General features: G+C 44.2%; 3 protein-coding genes across 8 annotated transcripts in view; 1 reads left to right on the top strand and 2 right to left on the bottom strand.

Annotated features, from left to right (window-relative positions):
- Nucleotides 1–4,178, bottom strand: part of DHX38 (DEAH-box helicase 38) — an 18,684-nt gene extending 14,506 nt beyond the window's left edge. Inside the window, exons 1-4 of one of the 4 annotated variants that reach the window (XM_037742345.1) lie at nt 3,963–4,178; nt 1,918–2,259; nt 1,405–1,592; nt 639–743 (exon numbers count right to left, since the gene is read on the bottom strand). In XM_037742345.1, the coding sequence (XP_037598273.1) occupies nt 639–743; nt 1,405–1,592; nt 1,918–2,240 (616 nt within the window). In that variant the 5' untranslated portion in view covers nt 2,241–2,259; nt 3,963–4,178. Of the gene's footprint in view, nt 1–638; nt 744–1,404; nt 1,593–1,917; nt 2,260–3,718; nt 3,747–3,799 lie in introns of those variants that run through there. The other 3 variants (XM_017539357.2, XM_017539356.2, XM_037742344.1) reach the window with 3 other exon arrangements.
- Nucleotides 4,179–4,211: 33 nt separating this feature from the next.
- On the top strand, nt 4,212–12,282 carry TXNL4B (thioredoxin like 4B). 2 transcript variants are annotated; one of them, XM_017539360.1, is made up of 4 exons: nt 4,212–4,459; nt 7,091–7,259; nt 8,582–8,733; nt 10,618–12,282. In XM_017539360.1, exons 2-4 carry the CDS (start codon nt 7,128–7,130, stop codon nt 10,781–10,783), a joined length of 450 nt encoding a protein of 149 aa, XP_017394849.1. In that variant the 5' UTR covers nt 4,212–4,459; nt 7,091–7,127; the 3' UTR covers nt 10,784–12,282. The 2 variants fall into 2 exon arrangements, with proteins under 2 accessions (XP_017394849.1, XP_017394850.1); XM_017539361.2 differs by lacking the exon at nt 4,212–4,459 and having other exon boundaries at nt 7,138–7,276.
- Nucleotides 12,283–14,072: 1,790 nt separating this feature from the next.
- Nucleotides 14,073–18,838, bottom strand: LOC108311792 (haptoglobin). 2 transcript variants are annotated; one of them, XM_017539358.2, is made up of 5 exons: nt 18,693–18,838; nt 17,148–17,230; nt 16,743–16,844; nt 15,912–15,986; nt 14,073–15,006 (listed from the first exon to the last, which is right to left on the bottom strand). In XM_017539358.2, the coding sequence occupies exons 1-5, from the start codon at nt 18,737–18,739 to the stop codon at nt 14,228–14,230; spliced, it is 1,086 nt and encodes a 361-aa protein (XP_017394847.1). In that variant the 5' UTR covers nt 18,740–18,838; the 3' UTR covers nt 14,073–14,227. The 2 variants fall into 2 exon arrangements, with proteins under 2 accessions (XP_017394847.1, XP_037598274.1); XM_037742346.1 differs by lacking the exon at nt 18,693–18,838 and having other exon boundaries at nt 17,148–17,337.
- Between the last annotated feature and the right edge of the window lie 3,099 nt (nt 18,839–21,937).

Consider the following 21,937-nt stretch of genomic DNA (forward strand, 5'->3'; position numbering starts at 1 on the left):
GAGGTCTCATTCTATCACCCAGGCTAGAGTACAGTAGTATGATCTTGGCTTACTGCAACCTCCACCTCTAGGGTTCAAGTGACTCTCCTGCCTCAGCCTCCCAAGTAGCTGAAATTATAGGTGCCCACCACCACACCAGGCTAATTTTTGTATTTTAGTAGAGACAGGGTTGCACCATGTTGGCCAGGCTGGTCTTGAACTCCTGACCTCAAGTGATCTGCCCACTTCAACCTCCCAAAGTGCTGGGATTACAGGTATGAGCCACCGCACCTGGCCAATGGTCCAGTTTTCATTCTGTGTTTATCACAACATTTTAAGGGATATTTACTTTATCTCTACAAATACACCCTTCTTGGATATAAATAGTTCTTTTTAATAAACCCTTCTTCTACCTCTAGCTCCCTATTCTTCCGGGCCATTTGGAAAACTGGCCATTCAGCAAACCAGCCTCACAGTAAGCATATTCCCCAATGGAGAAGTGCAGAGCTGTGCCCACCTGACTCAGAACCAACCATGCCAAGATGTTCATGGTAGAATCGGAATTCTGACTCAGTGCCTCGGCCATCTCACTAAAGATGAGAGTCACTCATTCTGCCTTTTATACACCTGAACCCTCACAAACCAACAAAACAGTCTACCTTTAGGTCGATGTCGTGGGCTCTCAGGTTCATTTCTTCTGCTGCTACGTTCTGACCCTCCATCTCGCTCCGATCTGCTACTGTGCCTACTTCTATCCCGCTCATCTATGAAGAGTCACACAAAGCATAGAAACGTGTGTCCCACCCTAAGGTACACCCATCTTCACCCTAAAGAAAGGACAGGCTGCCCACTCACTCGCAGGTGCAAGCTGCACTGCTCAAATGTGAGCTGCAGGCTCCTGAAACTCAGCTATGCCCATTCTCCCAAGGGGAAAAAAGTTACTGGCTAGAAAGTTTCAAACGCACAGTAACAGTTATTTTTCAGCAAGAATTCAAAAATAATAGTAAAAGTTTACAGTAAATCACTTTTTTAATAGTTACAATTCTATCAGCTATAAAACTTAATACTGAGCATGGACAGCACTGGATTTTATGTCTAGCTTTGTTCCATAGCACTGTCCTTTCTCTATAACCCATACTGTTATAAACTCCAGTCTCTTATATATATTCCTTCTTATCTCCTTTATCATCAATTTTCATAATAAAACAAAGGCCACACACTCAAGGAGAGCAGCTATGTTACAGGCAACAGCTCTTTTCTGAAACTAGTATTCCCAATCCCAACAGGGTCAAAACCACTCAGGCGTATATCATGCAAATAGGACTCCCTAACTTAGGGGTGTTGTAAAAACTCCTGCAACAGGAAAAAGGGTGCCGTGTTTATTCAAATGCTACTGGACAATAGGAACTATGCTTAACAGTTTACCTCTGTCCCTCTTGCGGTCATAGTCTCGATCCCGCGATTTCTCCTTCTTCCAATCCTTTTCCTCTTTGGACGAGGCATAGACACCATGTTCCCGCCGCTCCCGCTCTCTCTGCCGACTGCGTTCCCAAAACTCTTCGCTCACACCACCAGGATGGGATGGAGTCTCTACCCGAGCAGATCGATAATGTCTGAAACAGGGAGGGCAAGAGATAGAGCCCCTCCATAGGAGAAAAACTCTGCCCGAAAAACAAGTGATCTGTCCTTTTCCACTTTCTCTCCCTGGTACAGCAGGCTCACATATGGCAATAATCCAAGGCATCTCTATCCTCTACCGTCTACTCTTTAGCCACATTTGTTTTGCCCCACAAATTCCTACCTACCCTCAATATTACATAATCATCATAAAATCATAAAGCTCTAAATGTCCAACAGGAAAACTGAGAGATAATGAGATGTTATTTTCCGGCCTCCATTCACTTCCCTCTGTGGACTAAACCATTGTAAGGCCTTTACCTGTCTTTCCGGATATTTCGGCCAGCCTGGGCACCACCCTCTTCCTCAGCATCCTTCTGGTCATCCTTGCTCTCTTCCCAGTCCTTGTAGGAAGAGATTTTGGACTTCTTCTTGTCCTCCCCATCGTCCTTCTCCTCTCGCTCCCTCCGTTTCAGGGAAGCCAGCAAGTCCAGTCCCAGTAACGAAGGGCGAGGAGCAGGGGCCTTGAAGACATGCTGCTCGCTGGCCGCACTTTTGGTCTTGCAAATTAGACCGCCAACCTGAGAGTCCAGATCAGTGCCTTCCAATCGATGGATAGAGGCATCCTCACTGGTGTCCCCCATCACAGGATATGGGATTTCTCTGGAAAGAAGGCAAACCATTTGCTACTGGAGAAGGCTCAGCTCTACTATATCCCAGAATAAATACAGTTACAGTTAAATTTAGGTGATTAACCGTCCTCATCTCCCCCTAAGACCAGGACTACTTTTGCTGCCTCTCTCCAAGACCTTTCCGTCAAGTCACTGACAATCTCCAAAGATCCTATTTCCACCCCTAACAGACACCCAAACAGATACACACACACCATATATTCCTCCCCACCCCCCACAAGGATCCAAGAGGCAATAAAAGGCCTCACTAAGGGATACTTTCTAGAGCCTGATGTCATTTGTCACAGGGGTGTAGGGGAAATACCACTAAGTTTGAGTCAGAAACCTCAATTAGAAACCAAGCTCTTGACACTTTCCACCTGTATGATAAGCAAATAATTTAATCTTTGGTTGGCCATAATTTCATATCTATTAAATAGAAATAATTTTTACTTTACCTAATCCATGAAGCTATTGTGAGAGTCAAACAAAAACTGTATGTGAAACCATAAAGAGTAGTTCTTTATGTAACCATAAGAGTTACATAAATGTTAACTGCTACATTATATTATTTGCTATCCTCCTATATAGTATTGGTCCCTCACCAATTTTTTACATGAGTTCTACCTCTCCCTCTCTTTAAACATCAGGTACAGCAGCATAGAGATGGGCATAAGGCTACCATCCATGTTCTCCATACGTTAGTGGCTTTTCTTGGCCTAGCTGCGTTTTACAGAAAACAATTTACTCACAGCAGCCAAAATCAGTTTAATAACGAACCATGTTCACCAAAAATATTTATGAGAAACACTAGATTAGGAAAAAGTGTTACTGAGAAGTATTTAAGTGGCTACAAGCCTTCTGGCACTCCGCTTGAAACAAATTCCTCTTTACCTCTCACTACACATCTCCCACACATCAACATATTCTAGTTCTGGGTGCTTGGATAATTCCTCTCATTCCAACAAGTTATCAAAGCAAAGGAGAAGGATGAATGGCAAAGAAACTACAAGGGATACGAGGAAGCCAGGGAAGAAGGAACCTGGATTCATTTATTCGACAATTATTCACTAAGGGCCTCCCTAAGCCAAACGTAGTTCTCGGCAGTAGCAACAGAGAACAGAACAAAACAAAAATCCCCGCCCACCTGGAGCTGATATTCTAGTAGGACAGATCGCCCCCCAGATTGCCCGGTATAAACAGCACTGTGAGAGAGCATAGGAAGACACAAGGTGACAGTCTGGGGTGGGCTAAGACGGAGGCCTGAGAGAGGGAGCAGGGCCGCTCCAGGCAGCATCTCTGGATCTCAGCGAGGCCGCTCCAGGCAGCAGGATCTGACCAGAACAAGGAGAAAGGACAAGGCGGGGAGGATGGAGGCAACATCCCTGAGGTGAGTAAGGCAAGGTGGGTAACAGGGACGACAGAGGAACTCCCCAAACCGGGGCCCCGACGTGAGCAGGGAACCAATATCTGCCGCCCGGAGCCGCCATGATTGGCGAAGGGAATATCAATAAGGAAGAAGGGACTCTCAACTCACCAAGCGTGACTCTTGGGACCCTTCAGTCCCAGAATCTGGGGCGCCGGCGCTGCCACACCTCGCTTAGACAGCCTCAAGGAGCCAAAATCCACACCTTGAACGCGGCCATTATTGTCCCTTAATACCTTGCGCGGCCCCCTCTATCCGCCCAAAGGTACCATAGAGAGCAGCCTATCACATGCCGATTCCTGGATCCAAGTGTGGAACGGAACGCGACCGAACTCTCCTGGCTTCCTCTGGGGCTCTGATCAGAGACACTTCCGAGTCTCCTTGTGACCAATCACTCTTAGTCTAAGAGACGACATCCCGCCTCTGGTCTGGCGGCAGGAAAAGGAGGGAAAAGTCGACCATTTTCGATACTGGCAGAGATGACGTAAGACTTCTGGTCAGAGCCGCGCAAAGTAGAGGCCCTTCTGCTTATTGGACTATTGAGCGGGGCCGACCGAAGAACGAGTTTTCTTTCTGCGCTTGCGCGTTTTCCTATTAGGCTTCCTTCCCGCCAGCGAGGCCACGGGGGTTGCTAGGCAACAGCCCGAGGGCCTTAGGGTCCGGTCCCGCTTGGGGCAGTTGAAAGGAGTAACCCGCGTCCTGGCTCTTTCGAGGAGTTGTTGACAGCCGCGAAGGGGAAGGGAGGGAGGCGGCGTGGACGAGTAAGGTAAGTGCCACGGTTCGTAGCGCTGTGGGCCAGGAGCAGCGCAATACAGGTGACTTTAAATGTATATATGGGATATTTTGGAAAATAAAGACGCGCGCCGCGCTGTATATAAGAATCACCCATACGTTCACACGCAGAGATGACGACTGATGGTGTTTGGGGATGTTTATTTCTAGTTGTTTTTCTGGAATACATTGCAGTTAGGTTCTGTACAAAAGTGGGTTCAAAGTTTATGTTTCTTCCTCTTTTTTTGGTGTTTCTGCAGTAGTGGCGCTGCCTGAGGTTACAGCTACTCGGGAGGCTAAGGCGGGAGGATTGCTTGAGCCCAGGAGGTTGAGACCAGCCTGGGCAACATAGCGAGACCCCTTCTCAAAAAAAGAGAGGGAGAGAGGAAAGAAGTGGAATTATTGGTCAAAGAGTATGTCAGCTTTCTATCCATAAAGGTTTCTGTGTCTACATTCCAGCAAGGACTCCCTGTACCTGCCTCTACAGTCATACTCTTGCCGTTATTGTGTACCACTATCTTGTTTAATTTTTGCCAATTCAGTGAATTTTTAAACGTATCTTTTAATTTGCTTTTCTTTGCTTATTAGTAAAGCTTAACTATTCAAATTTATTTACTGTCCATTTGTACCTCTTCTTTTGGGAATTCTCTGTGGATATCGTTTGCTATGGACATTTTCTTAGATGTGATCTTAGTTTTCCTCTCCTCCTTCCAACATTTGTCCAGTTCCACCCATGGCCTCGCCACTGACAACTTTGTTCTCCCCTTACCTTCTCCTTTTGATCAGTAACGCAGAGGAGTTGCTGTTTGTTTGAATTCTAATGGGATAGATCCATCTTCTCTTTGACCTTCCCTTTCATTGGTAATTTGTTCTGCTGCTCACATTTGATGATGTCCCTTTGGGCCATTAGTGTCCGTATTTAGAGTATGATCTATAGCTGGAACAACATTATTTCCTGGGTGAATTTTTATTAATTATTTTTGTGTGTGTGTGGAGACGGAGTTTTGCTCTTATTGCCCAGGCTGGAGTACAATGGAGTGATCCCAACTTCCGACTCCAGGGTTCAAGCAGTTCTCCTGCCTCAGCCTCCGACTAGCTTGGATTACAGGCGCCTGTCACCACGCTGGCTAATTTTTGGTATTTTTAGTAGAGATGGGGTTTCACCACATTGGCCAGATTGGTCTTGAACTCCTGGCCTCAGGTGATCCACCCACCTTGGCCTCCCAAAGTGCCGGAATTACAGACATGAGTCACCATGCCTGGCTTAATTCATATCTTAAAATGTGACTTGTGACAAAAAAATATAGAAAAATCCTCCCTTTCCGTATTTGGAACTGAATTCAAAATACCGAGTATCTCAACGGTGTCTCTTATTGATGTCCACAAAATTAAACTTCGTGGTCAAAGAGTTTCTCAAAAATGAAATTTCTTCCAATCTTTCTGAAAATAGCTCATTGTAGTAGAAGGACCCCTGGACTAGAATTTTGGTGGCCTGTACTCTGGTCCTTGATGTTGTAGCAGGAAGTGCAACTGTAAGCAAGCCAGTTTGTAAAATGACAGGGCTGGATTAGGCCCCTTCCACCTCAGTATTTTATGATTTGTTTATGGAATTGTGGTTTTCACATACACTCTTAATCGATCTATTTGCCATGTAATGAGGTGCACCTAGTAAGTTGTGTATCGAGAATCTTTAAGCCAGGACTTGTAATAATATAATGTCCACAATAAAGGACTGTTTAAAAAGTGTAACACATGAAAGAAATAATATGCTGCCATGGCAAAGAATATGGATGCTCTCTATATAGAGTTATGGAGTAATCTTCATCGGTTAGATTCAAAATAATGAAAAGTGCAGAAGAGTAGACTAAGTGTGTGAGCCAGGAACACCTGCCATTTGTCCTTCCACAGCCATTCTTCATCCTCCTCTAGAATGCTCTTGGACCGGGAAGCTTGCCTGCCTTAGCAGTCCCCTGCCTTCTGGTTCCAGTTGGAGTCAGCCTGTGGTAGCACGAGCAGGGGTAGGAGGGAGGGAGGAGGGTGGCTGTAACCCTTAACCGCAGGCCGCCCTCCTATACACCGTCCTCTCCACTCACTTCTCTTTACCACACAATGCTTACAACTGCTTCCTTCCATGGCCCCTTCCTCCCATGGCCTAGGGGTGGGTACAGCATCCCGCTGTTACTAGCCCCAAAGTACTGCACTTTACCTTGTGGCTTTTCTACACTTGCCTTAGTTAAACTGCCTTCAAATTACCAAATCTGTGAGTCTCATCACTTTCCTGCCGGAACACTAACTGATACAATAGGCTCTATCTTTGGGGGAGAGAGAGAAAAATATATATAGAGAAACACATAATTGCATTTTTTTGCAAATGCATAACAAAACTCTGAAAGATACATGAGAAACTAATGAGAGCAGTTATCTGGGCTGGGGGAGGGATCAGTGAAAACTGGGCCCAGGGAGCAGGGACAAGGAGGGGGAAACTCCACAGTATTACCTTTCTATGATGTTTCTTTTTATGCCGTGTGAATACATTACCTACTCTGTGAATTAATTTTTTTTTTTTTTTAACAAGGGCTCATATACTTACTCTAAACTGTCTTTAAACATTGCGCCTTTATTTCAGGAGTGAGAGTGAGGAGTCACATTTGGGTTATTTCAAGATGAGCTTTCTACTGCCCAAGCTGACTAGCAAAAAGGAAGTAGATCAGGCGATAAAAAGTACTGCTGAGAAGGTGTTGGTTCTCAGGTTCGGGAGAGATGAAGATCCTGTCTGTCTGCAGCTAGATGATATTGTAAGTGAATGTCTAACATAAGTGGTTTTTATTAATAATCTACATATTCTCACTTCAGCATCTGCATAGGGTATGAAAGGGAGTAGTCAGCTGTTCATTTGTTAGTTCACCAAGAGCTGATCGTGTGCCTGCCCTGAGCCGAACCCCCACACCTGTGTGTGCTGTATCTGCCTTGGATGTCCTTACCCGCTAGAAGCTGTCAGTGCTGTTTCACCAGCAAGGCGATGGAAGAGCAGAAAACTATTAACAAGCATCTGTGAACATTAGCTTTTCAGTGCTCGCAGCAGTAGGATACTAGTAGCCCCATTTCCCAGTGGGAGAAAAAAGTGCCAGAACTGTCAAGTAGCTTTTCACAGGCACTGATCCATTAAATTTCAGAGCCAGGATTTGAACTCAGTTTTCTGTAGCTGCAAATACTCTTTTCTAGTGTGCTGCCTCCAGTATGTACCTGATGATAATCTCTGGTTCACAGCACGTCTTCACATTCTGAGTAGAAAGGAGGAGGAAGATGGGACAGCATGGGAGTATTCTTGTCTGTTCATTGCGTAGAGACTTAACCCAGAACTAAGACCTCTTCCTGCCGTTTCCACTGCTCCCCTCCCATGTAATAGCTGAGCATATGAATCCTCTTTTCTGTGGTTACAATGAGGGTCTGATGTGTTACCCTGGGGAGAAAAGGACCAGAGGATTCCATCGTCAGCTGTAGGGAGGAGGAAATACCACAGAGGTCAGTAGTGTAGACTCTGAAGCCATGCTACTGAAGTTCAAATCCCAGCCCTACTGCTCAGGAGCTGTGTGACCTGAGCCAAGTTATTTTCCCTCCCTGTGCAGCCGTTTCCTTATTTATAAAATGAGGACTCTAGTAGCACATACCTCATAAGAATGTGGTAAGGATTAAATGAGATAACAAATGTTAAGCACTTAGAACAGTTACCACATAGTAATGTCATCCAACTGTCTGCTACTAATAATCATGATTATCATTTCTGGGAGGATTGGGAGGAAGGAGAATATAGGGAGCTTCAGTATCCATATTACATATTTCTAAGTTGAATGAGCATGGATTACTTTTATAAAACATTCAAATAAAACAAAGGAAGAAATAGATTCACACAGTTTTCCCCAAGGTCCCCTCCTAACCCAGTCTGCAATGACTGAGACTCTGGAGGATGAGGTTACGTGTCTAATAGGGGAGCAACGTGAGCTGCTTTGTTGGCCCAGGAGTTTTTTCGAATAGAATACTCGATTGTAGTCACGAGTTTCACAGAAGAAACATTAGCTGCCTCTCATATTGTAACCTTTGTCTCTCTCATTATTTGCAGCTTTCTAAGACCTCTTCTGACTTAAGTAAAATGGCTACTATATACCTGGTAGATGTGGACCAAACTCCAGTTTATACACAGTATTTTGACATCAGTTATATTCCATCTACTGTCTTTTTCTTCAATGGGCAGCATATGAAAGTGGATTATGGGTAAGTGTCATTGATATGAAGGTATTGCAGCTTTGAAAGTTTCCTTTGGTAAGCAGTTTCAGTAGTTGCCTATTTGCATGTGATGTTGGCTCTGTGAGCCTTATATCAGTACTGTTGCTTCAGTGGATGCATGCTCTAATTTTTTATGCAAAACCTTGCTACAAACTGTTTCAAGTATGATTGTCAAATTTTATGTTTTAATTTAAAAAATAATGCATACACACGGTTTGTCAAATTTTAATTTCCAACCTAAGTGTGAAGAAATAGTAGTTTGCAAAGCACTAACCATCCTTCAGTCTATAAAATATAAAATAGCTATATTAGCTAAAGAAAGAACTCTTAACATTTTCCTAGGAATTTCATTTGAAACAAGTATGTAGTTGTTCTTAAGCTTTTGACTGGTAAGTGGCATTTACAAAAGACGCATTCCTTCCAGCAGACTAAAATGTGCTTCTCTCGTACAAAGTTTCCTGCTTTTCACCACTCAGAGAATTTTAAATCATTCTTCAGCAAAGCCTGTCAAGAATAAGTAACATGAAGTCTTCTTTAATGCCTTCCACTCTATCCAGTTACCGTCTAATACTTCATATTTGTGGTTGGATGCATCCATGATTCTGACCATTTCTTACTGTGGTTGAGGAATTCACTTGTCTAGATTTGTGTACCCTATTTGTCTTTATGTGAAAGTGTGTGGAATATTATCTGTTTTAAAGTGTCTTATGCTGGGCACAGTGGATCACGTCTGTAATCCTAGCACTTTCAGAGGCTAAGGCAGGTGGATCATTTGAGGTCAGGAATTCAAAACCAGCCTGGCCAACATGGTGAAACCTCATCTCTACTAAAAATACAAAAATTAGCTGGGTATGATGGTGGGAGTCTGTAATCCTAGCTACTCAAGAAGCTGAGGCAGGAGAATCACTTGAGCCTGGAAGGCAAAGGTTGAAGTGAGCAGAGATCACATCACTACACTCCAGCCTGGGTGATGGAGCAAGACTCCGTCTCAAAAATAAAAAAAAAAACGGTGTTTTAAAGCTGTTTATTCTACCAGAACACATTTGCTGTAAGTATTAATTTGGCACAACCTTTTAACAGGGCCAGTTCAACATTATGTATCAAAACACTTAAAAATGTTTAAATTTTTTAAACCTGTAATTACACTTCCAGGATTTTAATATGATGTTGTAGATGCATATTTAATGACTGAAAGAAATATATGTTAACTGAAAAAAGCACATTACCAAATAATTTGTATGACATAATTCCCAGTGTTGAGGAAAAAAGAAATGTATATAAGCGCGCGTGCACACGCGCACACACACACACACACACACACACACACACAAGATAGGACGGATATACACTGAAAAATGTCCTCTGGCCTCATTGCTGATTTTATTTCTTTCTTCAAAATTTTTACAGTAACATACCCGGTGTTTGAGATAGTTTTCTAAAAAAACAATGTTTTTAATACCTACAACTCAAAAGTGTAAGTGACTAGATCTTAAAGACCGTGACTAGTGAATGGGCTTTGCACAGTGCCCAGGCAAAAACAACAACAGCGAACCAAGAAACAGTGCGCACTCCAGCACTTGGTGAATTCTGCTTATGATTTGAGAAGTGATAAAAGCAGATTTTGGGATTAAAATAGATTTGAAGCTGAATCTTTTCGCATGACAGAGCTTTCATTCAAGTGGCCCACTGCACTGGGTTTAGTCATTTACCAAATGGAAAAAAAAGATTAAAAAATTAATGTTGGGCTTTCTGTCTGAAGTCTCATTGACAAGAAGAAAATAAAGCTATGGTTCATTTTGTTTATCCTGAAAGTCTTCAACAAGTGATTTTTCAGAGTTCTTAGAGCAGTTGTTTCTCTTCTGTGCTGTCTAGCTCTCCAGATCACACTAAGTTTGTGGGAAGTTTCAAAACCAAACAAGACTTCATAGATTTGGTTGAAGTCATCTATCGAGGAGCAATGAGGGGGAAGCTTATTGTCCAAAGTCCTATTGATCCCAAGAATATTCCCAAATATGACCTTCTCTATCAAGACATTTAGCACAGTAACTGCTGTCAGAGATGAAGAAAAAGGCCCATCTTGACATGATACCTGAATCCAGCCATGCTGTTTTTCTGGAGTCCTTTGGAAAAATGCCCAGTGTCCCAGAGGAGAAGAGGTTTGACTTGCCTATAGAAAACTCGGCCCCTGAGCAAAGACCCCGCTGGTTCTCTGATGACCTGGAATGCCTGTCTACACCCTGCGAGCCTCAGAGCAGCCAAGTCAGTGGTGTTCATTTTCTCCCACGGTGACTTTTTCACTTCTCTTTATAATGTTTTTCTTTATCCCTTTAATACAGAATCCTTCCAGACATTGGCTAGTACAATTTGATTGAACCATCTTCATTTGATACACAGTGAACTGGAAAGTCAATTTCCATGGAAGCAAAAATACTTATTTTCTACCCTAGATAGGTGCATGCGTGTACACTACACACACGCGCACGTGTGCGCTCACACACGCTCACACAGACACACACCCCTTCACCCGTTCCTCCGCTCGTACGACACTCATGCTTTCCCATCTCCAGTTCCTATTACCGTAGTTTCTCTTCAGATAATTAACGGAGCAGACAATTTTGTTTTATTTTGGAGCCTTTTTGGCTCTGGCTTTTAAATATTGTCCTGGTTGGCTCCTTTAATTATGTTTTTGTTATAAAATTGAATATGAAAACAGAATTGGAACCTTGACCCTCCACCACTCTGCTGAGGTAAAACTATGAATTAGCCACCCTTAGCAGGAGCAGATTTTACCCAAAAACTGCTGCCTCTTCCTGAGGCAGAAAATTTTATTACTAGGGCTCTAAACTAAAAGAGATGTCAGAAGTGTTAGAATGAAATGTCACCTGTATGGTATTTGCCTGTTTAAATAACTTTGTGGAGAATTCTTGCTCTTCCAGGGGCACCTGGCACAACCATGGGCAAGTTACCACTCCTCTCAAAACCTCATGGTGCTTATTGAAACTGACTCATTAGAAGGAGTGGGTGGGCGCAGAGCTGGAGGGCCGCAGGTGAGGCAGCTTGTGATCTGCTTAGCAGCTGCTGACCTTCTCACCAACAGAAGCCCAGTCCCGTTCAGGGAAGCACTGTCACTGCAAGTCCAGCCACGTTTACCAGGGGCTCCATTCCACGCCTTTCTGCAGGGAGGAGTGCCATGAGCTTGTTTCTAGCTCCTGAGGCAGAGGGGGAAGGCTGCTGGGCACTGCTTGTGACCCTGCTGATGAAAGGAGGGAGTCCCTCCAGGAATAAGACACAACAAAAAGAGAGAAGGAGCCCACCACCTCTGTCCTCTCCCATCCTACACTTCCTGCCACTGGTTTAATCCTGATGCATGGAGCTGCAACAGCCATCCTAGGCCCACAAGGTGCCCAGCGTCAGGTAAACATCGATATGCTAAGAACAAAAAGAGCCCCGATCCCTTATATTATTGAGCTACTGCGTGAACTCTGGATCTGCCTCCCTCCAGACTTCTGTGAAAGAATAAAATTTCTTTTTGCCTAAGCCACTATTAGTCGGGTTTTCTGTTCTTCAGCCCAGATCACACAGTATTTGAGGTACAGTAAGTGCTCAGCCTGCCAGCCAAAACTCAGAACCGGCATGCGCAAAATTCGGGGGTCTTCTCCCGAGGGCTTTCAGTCATCTTTCTCTCAAGTCCTGCTTTGTATTTTTGATCCTATCTTAGTTGCTTTCCATTCCACAAGTAATAAGTGCCTGTTGTATGCCCCATCCTATGCTGAAAGCTACGTTAAGTACAGATGGCTCCTGGAGGGCAGAAAAGGTCCTGAGAGGAGACAGTGCCCGCATCTATCTGGAAGGAGAGTAGGAGGTGCTTATACAGGAAGGGGAAGGGAATTTCAGCAGAGGGCCCCCGAGGAAATAAAGCCCGGGGGCTGGAGATGGCCTGGCCTCAGAGAGCAACAAGGAGCTTGGTGTGGCTGAAGCCCATAGGCTGAGGACACGAGGTAGTGCTGGGGAGGGAGGCAGAGAAGAACACCCGAGCTTTTCTTTTACTGTTGTTCTACCAGAAGCCACTTAATACAATCAGACAGTTCTTTAGCAAGGGAGTGCTTCTTGTTACAGGGGACTTGGTGCTGAAGAAAACTACCAGAGGAAAAGGTGTCAGTTACCGTATTCTGAGAGGCATTGTTTTCTAAGAGTTTGACTGTTATTTTCCAGTTTCTGGCTATTATCTCTCACAGGTTCTAGAATATAGGTGTGTGTCATGTTGGCCTACTAGTGCTAACCTGTTGAAGTTTACTGATGAATCTGCAGGGTGCCTGTGAGGAGAGCTTTACAGAGATGGCCAGACCCTGCTGAGAGAGAGTGACATCAGTGTCATTTTATACCCTGAAAAGAAGGGCCCATATTTTGGCATGAAAAGAAGGTGCATTGGTGATTGGTCAGGTTGTTGAAAGCTTGTAGCAAGAGAAAGTTCTCTTAGAACAGTTTCTGTTTATCAGAGTTCAGAACCTTTTTTCTGGGAGACCCTTCATAGCATGACCTGCTATCGGGAGAGGAGGCTCAGACAGCTTGCATTTGATTCCTGGTGAAGGATGGGTTTGTTCCAAGTAGGAAAAGCAGCTTTTACTGAGGCAGGGACTCTACCTCCCCACTCTTTACCGAGTCCCCAAAGGTTATTGCTGATAGGGACAATAGCCATCGCCTGGCTCAAGTCCTTCATGGAAGAGACCAGGAACTCATGGCCTGGAAGCCTAAATTACTTAGCAAATTTGTGGGCCAAGCTGTGATTTGGACCAGCAAGTCCAGAAATCCTGCCTTTCCGTTCATCATCTTTTGTTTTCTGGAGTGCTGGTAGATTAGATCACAAACTCTGAAGTACTGTCTGTGTCAAAGCTCTTTCCCGTCCTATTTCCCATCCTATTTTGAGCTAGCCTCTTCCTCACCAGGCCCACGCCCTTTCTCCTTATTACCTTTGAAGAGGCAGCAGGATGCAGTGAAAAGAGCTCTGAGTTTGTAGCAAACAGACATGGGTTCAAAGTTCAGCTTCACTGTTTCATAGCTATGTAACCTTGAGCAAATCACTTACCTTCTCTGAGTCTTTGTTTCCTTGTCTGTAAAACAAGGACAACAATTGTCTTTCTGGGACTTGGCATCCAACAAGCACTGAATCAGTGAGCATGATTCCCTAAGATGGAACAGTTTGTATCACCTTAGGGATTCGCAGTGGGTTTGGGGTATTTTCTGCCATACTCCCTGTAGACTCTATACCTTTTTGCTACCCTGGACCATCAAAGAATAAAAAATTCTCAAGACTGAACACAACACAGAAATGAGTCAAAAGAAAGCTCTTTATTGACTGACTCAGCAGCGCAGAGCTGGCACCCATCAGCTTCAAACCACGTCTTATCCCGTCCACTCCCATCCACTTTGCCCTCCTCCAGGCTGAAATCATGCTTTCAGGCAAAGGCATCCAGCCAGGCTTGCGTTAGTTCTCAGCTATGGTTTTCTGAACCCAGTCCTGGATGGAAGTCGCCTTTACATACACACCGTACTCAGCCACGCCACAGCTCTTATCAAAGCTTAGGATCCCAGCCGCGTACCATGTGTCCTCCTCCAGGTCGTGAACAACAAAGGCACTGCCTGCATCACCATAGCAGGTGTCTTCCTGGTACTTGGACATGCCAGCACAGAAGGTGTGTTCGTTCAGTATGGGCTGCACCCCGACGGGGCTCTTTGGTGTCTTCTTTTCGGGGACTGTGCTGCCTTCATAGTGCTTTATGCATTGGTCTTGGTCAGCCACAGGCAGCATGACATACTTCAGATGATCAGTAAATTTGAAGTTGGCATTTCGCCCCCAGCCAGACACGTAACCCACACGCCCTACTTCTGCATAATCCTTTGAAGGTAGGCAGATGGGCATCACCCTCTCATTAACAGGCACCTTCTGTTTGAGTTTGATGAGCCCAATGTCTACCTGGGAGTAGTTAGGGTGTAGAACCACCTTCTCAATCTCTACAAGCTGATTTTTCCCCACGTAGAGTGTTAAAGTGGGCGCAATGTCTTTTGCTGTTGCATTTTCTGAATGGTTCAGGAAGAGATTTTTAGCTGTGGTCAGCAGCCATTGCTCACTGATCAGCGTGGCCCCTGTGGTGAGATTATGGCGGGAGACCATCTTAGCCTGCCAGGGAAAGCTGCCTTTGGCATCCAGGTGTCCACCCAGGATCCGCTGCACCGGGTTTGCTGGATTCTTGGGCTTCCCACATACTGTCAAGAAGAGCAAGACACTCTTGAGTGGAACGTGCAAGAGCCTCCCCATATGAGAAAGACGGGTGAAACCATTGGTGGCTGTCACTGCTGCGTAAACTAGAAAGTTTAAATGCTTTGCCCTTACCACCTGCTCATCTCATTTCCAATAGTTGTAGTTTTAAAATAATTCTGTTGTTTTTTTTTTAATTGTTTGCATTACACAAAGCTCTATTTCCAGCCTTTCTAAGAAAGGAAATGAGAAATACAGAGATTTTTGAGCCCTGGTTGATGAACTGTATTATATTTAAACAATTATCCCAACAAAGGAATTTCTCCCATTCCCTGAAGTTCATTGAAAGGGCTAGGAGCTACAATAATTCGTTCTCTCTGAAGAAAGAGGAATCCAGAGCAGCGCTGCCTGGAGTTCAGATTTTGTAGATGGAGCAGTTCTGCACCACTAAGAGCAGGAGAGGCTGGGCCGATGCCTCCAGTTCTGAGAGGGAAAGGAGAGAGCAACAGCTCTTCCTAATAACCAGAAGCAGGAGTCCCAGCCCACGTCCAGCCTCCTGCTAGGCTTCCAGGGATTAAGATTTAATGTCATCCCTTGACTTGTTCTCTCTGGAGCTTGCTTCTCCTTAGACCCAGGGCTCTCTGGCAGGCTCTCTGTATGCACAGGCTCTCCTGATCTGTGGGCAATGTAGATAGTGGATTCAGCCAATGCCCTTCAGGCCCTGATGAACAAGACCCTTAGACCCTTGGTGATCCTTAGGGAGTCATCACCTAACTGCCTGAGTCTCTCTCCCTGGCCAGTTACGGTTCTCCCACATCCCTCCTCTGGGCTCTTGTGTACTCAAGGGAAGCCGCATCAGAAACCTGTGCCTCTAGGACATGCCCGCCTGGGCTCTTAAGTGCTCAGCACCCACCTGCTTCACATTCAGGAAGTTTATCTCCAACAGCCTTATTTGTCCACTGCTTCTCACTGTTTAAGGTGTACACCCCTGAAACAAAAGGCAAGAAATGAGCCAAAAGAGAAGTCAAGCCTGGACCCAGTGCAGAGTGAGAAGGCATTTAAGCAGAAGAATTAAAAAGAAGAGTTGGGGAGGGGAGGAGTTAGAAAGGGGAAAAGGAGGGAGAATATGAGGAGGAGGAAGGGAGGGAGTGCTGTGCTGGAAGCCAAGTGCCTCGACGCCAGTTATGCCCAGAAGAACAGACTGTGGTCATTGTGGACACAGCCGGGCAGTACAGGGAGGGCTCAGGGTTCATATCCTGACTCTGCCTCTTACAGACTGCCTGAATTTGGGCAAGACACTCAACCTGTCTGTGCCTCAGTTTCCTTATTGGCAAAGTTGGGATAATCTCCATTCAGAGGGATATTATGAGGACTAAGTGAGCAAATAAGTGTAAAGCACTTAGAGCATTGCCAGGAATGCAAGACTCACTAGGTGAGGGTGACTTGTCACCATCAGTGTTCCTTCTTTTCCCACCTCTCCTGCTGGAGATGTGAATCTGACTCTGAGATAGGTAGGCTGCATGGCATTGCCTTCCCTTAACAAAAGAGAAAACTTGAGGCTGACAGAGGTTAGTCTGCCCAAAGGGCCACAGCTGCTGGCGACAAAATGCTTCTTAGAATCTAAATCTCCTGGCTCCAAGGAGAGTACATCAACTCTCTGGCCACTCACCCCAGCACCACCCCTCATGGAAATGTCGGAGCAGGGGTTGTGTATAGGGTACTGAGGCAGTTGTCCAGGTCTTACCATCTCCCTCTGTGCGCAGTCTATAGTATTTCTTACAGTGGTAGTGAACCAAGTGCTCCACATAGCCATTTGCAATCTCAGGGGGCTTTGGGCAGCCGTCATCTGCAAAGAAAGACAAGCTAGGGAGTTTACTCTTTGGAAATTATTCCCAGAGACCCGTGAAAAGTCAGATGAGAGGACGCTGCTCTGCACATCAGTCTCCTTCTACCCCAAATAGAAGCCAGTGGAAGGGCAAGCTCCCTTATTTCTGGCAGGATCCCCAATGTTCTTCAAGGTCCTGAAAGCCCAGAGGTTGAGATAAGAAGGGGGAACTGGGTGTTCTCGGAAAGCAAGAGTGCAGACCCAAGAGGGTCAGAGTGGGATGCCGCACCAGGGATGACGCTCCTACCCAGCTCAAAGACTGACCTGCAATATCCGTGACATCGTTGCCTGAATCCACTGCGAAAAGCTGTCCCCACAGCAGGAGGGCAATGACAGCTCCCAGGGCACTGCAGAGAGAAGACAAGAAGGAGTGGAAAGCTGGTCTCCCTGCTTCACAGCACCTGTGTGCATCCACACACACACACACGCACACATGCATGCACACACATTCCTCCCACTAAGCAGCCAGAAAAGAAAATCGATATATGGAAGTGCTAGGACCAAGAAGTTGCCCTCCCCTGCACATACACAATGTAGCAGCTTCTGAGCTACTAAGCTTCCAGCAAGCTTAGAAGTCCTGCTGGAAGTTCTGCATAGAGAAATAGGAAGAAGCGTAGGTTGGGGTGGGGTGGCCCAGTTTCTGGCCACATTCAGGGAAGTACATTTGCAGTAATACAGGAGCCCTCCAGGAAAGAGAAATCTCCCTCAGCACCTGAAAGATACTGCTAATAAAATGTAGATAACTCAAAAGACGGGAACACAGGGCTTATTATGCCATTCCCTATACTTCCTGAAATTTTCCGTAATAAAAGGCTCCTTAAATATATAATTTAAAATACTTATGTGGTTATTTCTAGTATTTTATGACAATTCACCTTTAGGAAATGTATCTCGAGCCCCAAAATGTCAGCAGGTCACCTGGAAGAGTACTGGTATCTGAAAGCAGGACTCTGGCCATGAGCATTGACGCACAGGCGCCACCTGCCAGTTCACCGTCCACTAACAGACACTGGCCATTCAGGCACTACTTGCTACTATTAAAATAGTTTCTAGGCCAGGCGCGGTGGCTCACGCCTGTAATCCCAGCACTTTGGGAGGCCGAATCGGGTAGATTACAAGGTCCAGAGACCAAAACTATCCTGGTCAACATGGTGAAACCCCGTTTCTACTAAAAACACAAAAATTATCTGGGCATGGTGGCACACACCTGTAGTCCTGGCTACTTGGGAGGCTGAGACAGGAGAATCACTTGAACCCAGGAGGCAGAGGTTGCAGTGACTGAGATCACACCACTGCACTGCAGCCTGGCCACAAAGTGAGACTTTGTCTCAAAACAAAAAGTTTCTAATGTTTTTATTTCAACATTGTCTTTTTGTTTTTATAAGATCTGAGTGCCTTAATGAGATGTATCCCAGGTACTCATGTGTATCCCAGGTACTAGTCAGTTAATTGTGTCATTCAAATATGTTGCTATTAGTCTTCTTATACATTTTTAAAGAGGAAAATATCTGCTAGTAAATATATTCAAAATGCCAGGAAGCCTACTACGGGGGCTGATGACATCTCTTACAAAGACAAAAATGCAACCTCAAGGAAAAAGACACTCCTGAGAGTAAATCACATCTCCTGGGAAAGACAGCACTGTCTATGGATACAGAAAAGGAGAAGATTGAACCCACGAAGCCCTTTAGTTCACTATAATTTGGCCCATTTGCCCTGCTTTTTATTCTATTTCTGCATCTCCACCAATGTATGCAAAGAATGAAATGAAGAACCAGAGGAAAGGCAGGAGAGAAAGCTGTGACCCACCTCATCTTGGTTGATCTTGCCTCTGGAAGAGCAGTGCTGTGGGGCATCTGCTGGTCTTTTTATGCCGCCACTAGCTCACCTCTCCCCCTCTCTTTCGTAATTCTTGTGTCTACATGACATTGGCCTTGGTAAGGTCATTCTCTATTCCAGTAACCACAAACAATACCCATGTGAAGAGTTGAGCTCTTGCTTCACCCTTGATTTTCCTGTGGTGTTCTCTTACAAACCCCAGAGAAACCTGGCAACTTCATGACCCACGAACCTGCCAAAGTATTTCCCGAAATCAGCGACTGGGCAGGACAGGGCATGGCAGGAACCGTCAATCTGTCTCTATCTGGGAGGATTTTCACACTGCAGAAGGCCTCACTTGGAGTTGTTTCAAACCCATTGTAGACGAGTCTGCAGGCTAGCTTAGATGGGGCTCTAAAGAAAGCACTTCCTTGTCACAGTAATTTTCTTCACCTTGTGTGTGGACATCTCCATGTTGCTTAAAAGCTCTTCAGCCTGAAATCAGTAAATGTGTTTATTGTGTCTTCTCTGATTGCTCTTTGCAAGAAATCACACAGCCAATAAAAGCTATAGTGTAGACTGATACAGACCATGCTCAATGGCAGTAGTTCTCATGTTTTTATAGTCTGGTGATTAGCCTAAATAGGCAGATGAGAAAAAGCCATATGTCTCAGCCAAATGTCTTCACCTGTGTGCATCCCAGGTACTAGTCAATTGAAATTTAGTAGCAACTCAATACAAGATTGATTTATTAATTAAAAAGGGTTAGGCCGGGCGCAGTGGCTCACACCTGTAATCCTAGCACTTTGGAAGGCCGAGGTGGGTGGATCACGAGGTCGAGAGATCGAGACCATGCTGGCTAACATGTGAAACCCCATCTCTACTAAAAATACAAAAAATTAGCTGGGTGTGGTGGCATGCACCTCTAATCCCAGCTACTCAGGAGGCTGTGAGAGGAGAATCACTTGAACCCAGGAGGCAGAGGTTGCAGCGAGCCAAGATCATGTCACTGCATGCCAGGCTGGGCGACAGAGTGAGACTCTGTCTCAAAAAAATAATAAATTTTTTAAAAGGGGTTAGTGGTTCTTAGAGTGTACAAAAGAATTACTTTCGGATAATCATGGTGACACTGATATAATAGGAAAGTAGCTAGAGATGAGACAAATGCCCATAAACAGGAGGATGGGTCAACCATGCGTGGTATGTTGATATGATGGAATATTACACAGCATGAAAATGAATAAACTCTGCAAGAACATGGATAGTCTTACAAACGTAATTTTTGAAAGAAAACGGCAAGTTTCAGAAGATTACCTTCAGTATGATAGTAGTCTTCTAGAGATCAAAATGAAGTAAAACTTGGCCATGGATTTTTAGATATGACCCCAGAATCACCAGGAATCAAATCAAAATTAGATATATTGAGCATTATCAGAATGAATGTTTGTGCATCAAAGGCAGTATTAAAAAAGTAAAGACAATTACAGAACGGGAGAAAATCTTTGCAAATTATGTATCTGATAAAGGGTTAATATGAGAGCATATCAAGGACTCCTACAACAACAAAAGGACAGACAACCCAATTGAAGCATGAGCAGAGGATCTGAATAGACATTTTCTCCAGAAAATATGCATAAAATGCCAAAAAGCACATAAAAAGATACTCAAGGCCTGACAGTGGTTCACACCTGTAATTCCAGCACTTTGGGTCCAGGAGTTCGAGACCAGCCTAATAAAAATACAAAAATTAGCTGGGCATGGTGGCATGCACCTGTGGTATCAGCTACTACTCAGGAGGCTGAGACAGGACAATTGCTTGAACCTGGGAGGCGGAGGTTGCCGTGAGCTGAGATCACATCACTGCACTCCAGCCTGGGTAGCAGAGCCAGACTCTGTCTAAAAAAAAAAAAAAAAAAAAGACACTGAACACTAATTGGAAAATGTCAATAGGGAAATGCAAATCAAAACCACAGTGAAACAGCACACCTACTAGGATGGCCACAAGTAGTGAGAGTGTGTGTGTGTGTGTGTAACAAATGTTGGCAAGAATGTGGAAAAGTTAGAACCCTGGTACATTACTTTGCTAGTAAGAATGTAAAATGGTGCAGCTGCTATAGAAAACAGTTTTATGGCTCCTCAAAAAGCTGAGCATTGAATTGCCATGTGACCCAGCAATTCCACTTCAAGGTATACACCCAAAAGAATTAAAATCAGAGACTCAGAGACATGTACACCAATGTTCATAGCAGCATTTTCACAATGACCAACAGGTGGAAGCAATCCAAGCTTCCATCCACAGATGAATGGACAAATGCAAACAATGGAATACTATTCACTATAAAAAGGAATAAAATTGATACATGCTACAATGTGAATAAACCTTGAAAACATACTAAGTGAAAGAACCCAGACACAAAAGGGACAAAATATTATATGATTCCACTTATAATAAAGTATCTAGAATAGGCAAATACATAGAAACAAAAAGTAGATTGGACTTTACCAGGGGCTGCGAGAAGCAAGAAATGGGAAGTGCTTGCTTAATAGGTACAGAGTTCCTGTTTGGGGCGATGATAAAATTTTGGAAACTCGCAGTGGTAATGGTTGCACAACACTGCTGATGTAATAAATGCTGCCGAATTGTATACTTCAGAATGATTACAATCAGAAATTTTATGTTATCAATATTTTAGCACAATAAAAAATTCAAGAAGTAAGTAAATAAACTTCTTTTTATTGCGGCAAAAAAAAAAAAAAAAAAAAAGAGGAAAGAAACAAGCAAGACTCAGCAGTATGTTGCTCAGGCATAGATACCAAAGAGACAAAACTATATTTTTAAGTCTTTTAATGGAATGGAAATCCCAAAATGTGAAATGTTACATCCCGTGGGGAGGTAGGAGGAAGGCATAAGAGAAGGACACTTAGGAAAATAAAAATAAGTTGTTAATGACCCAGGTTTTGGGCTGGGTAGTAAGTTCATTAATGTACATTATATTATTGTGTTTTATTTAAATATATATATATATATATATATATATATATATGTCCATATATATATGTCACATATAATGTTTTATAAGTATCAAATATTTAAAAATATGAAGGAGGAGGGAATCACCCAGAGGACATAGTGGCCCCTTTTCCATGAATTTGATCCAATAGGTCTGCTTGGGGATGTGAGAATCTACATTTCAAATGTCCATAACTTCCCCTCACCCCTGCAGGTACAAGACAGT

The sequence above is a fragment of the Cebus imitator genome, unplaced genomic scaffold, assembly GCF_001604975.1.
Source record: "Cebus imitator isolate Cc_AM_T3 unplaced genomic scaffold, Cebus_imitator-1.0 Scaffold118, whole genome shotgun sequence".
NCBI lineage: Eukaryota > Metazoa > Chordata > Mammalia > Primates > Cebidae > Cebus > Cebus imitator.

Coding starts and splice junctions, on each gene's coding strand:
- TXNL4B (XM_017539360.1), top strand. CDS start 7,128: ATGAGCTTTCTACTGCCCAAGCTGACTAGCAAAAAGGAAGTAGATCAG. Junction 7,260..8,581: donor GTCTGCAGCTAGATGATATT/GTAAGTGAATGT, acceptor CATTATTTGCAG/CTTTCTAAGACCTCTTCTGA. Junction 8,734..10,617: donor CATATGAAAGTGGATTATGG/GTAAGTGTCATT, acceptor TGTGCTGTCTAG/CTCTCCAGATCACACTAAGT.
- LOC108311792 (XM_037742346.1), bottom strand. CDS start 17,322: ATGCATGTGTGCGTGTGTGTGTGTGTGGATGCACACAGGTGCTGTGAA. Junction 15,987..16,742: donor ACTGCGCACAGAGGGAGATG/GTAAGACCTGGA, acceptor CTTTTGTTTCAG/GGGTGTACACCTTAAACAGT. Junction 15,007..15,911: donor ACTTCCTGAATGTGAAGCAG/GTGGGTGCTGAG, acceptor TCTTCTTGACAG/TATGTGGGAAGCCCAAGAAT.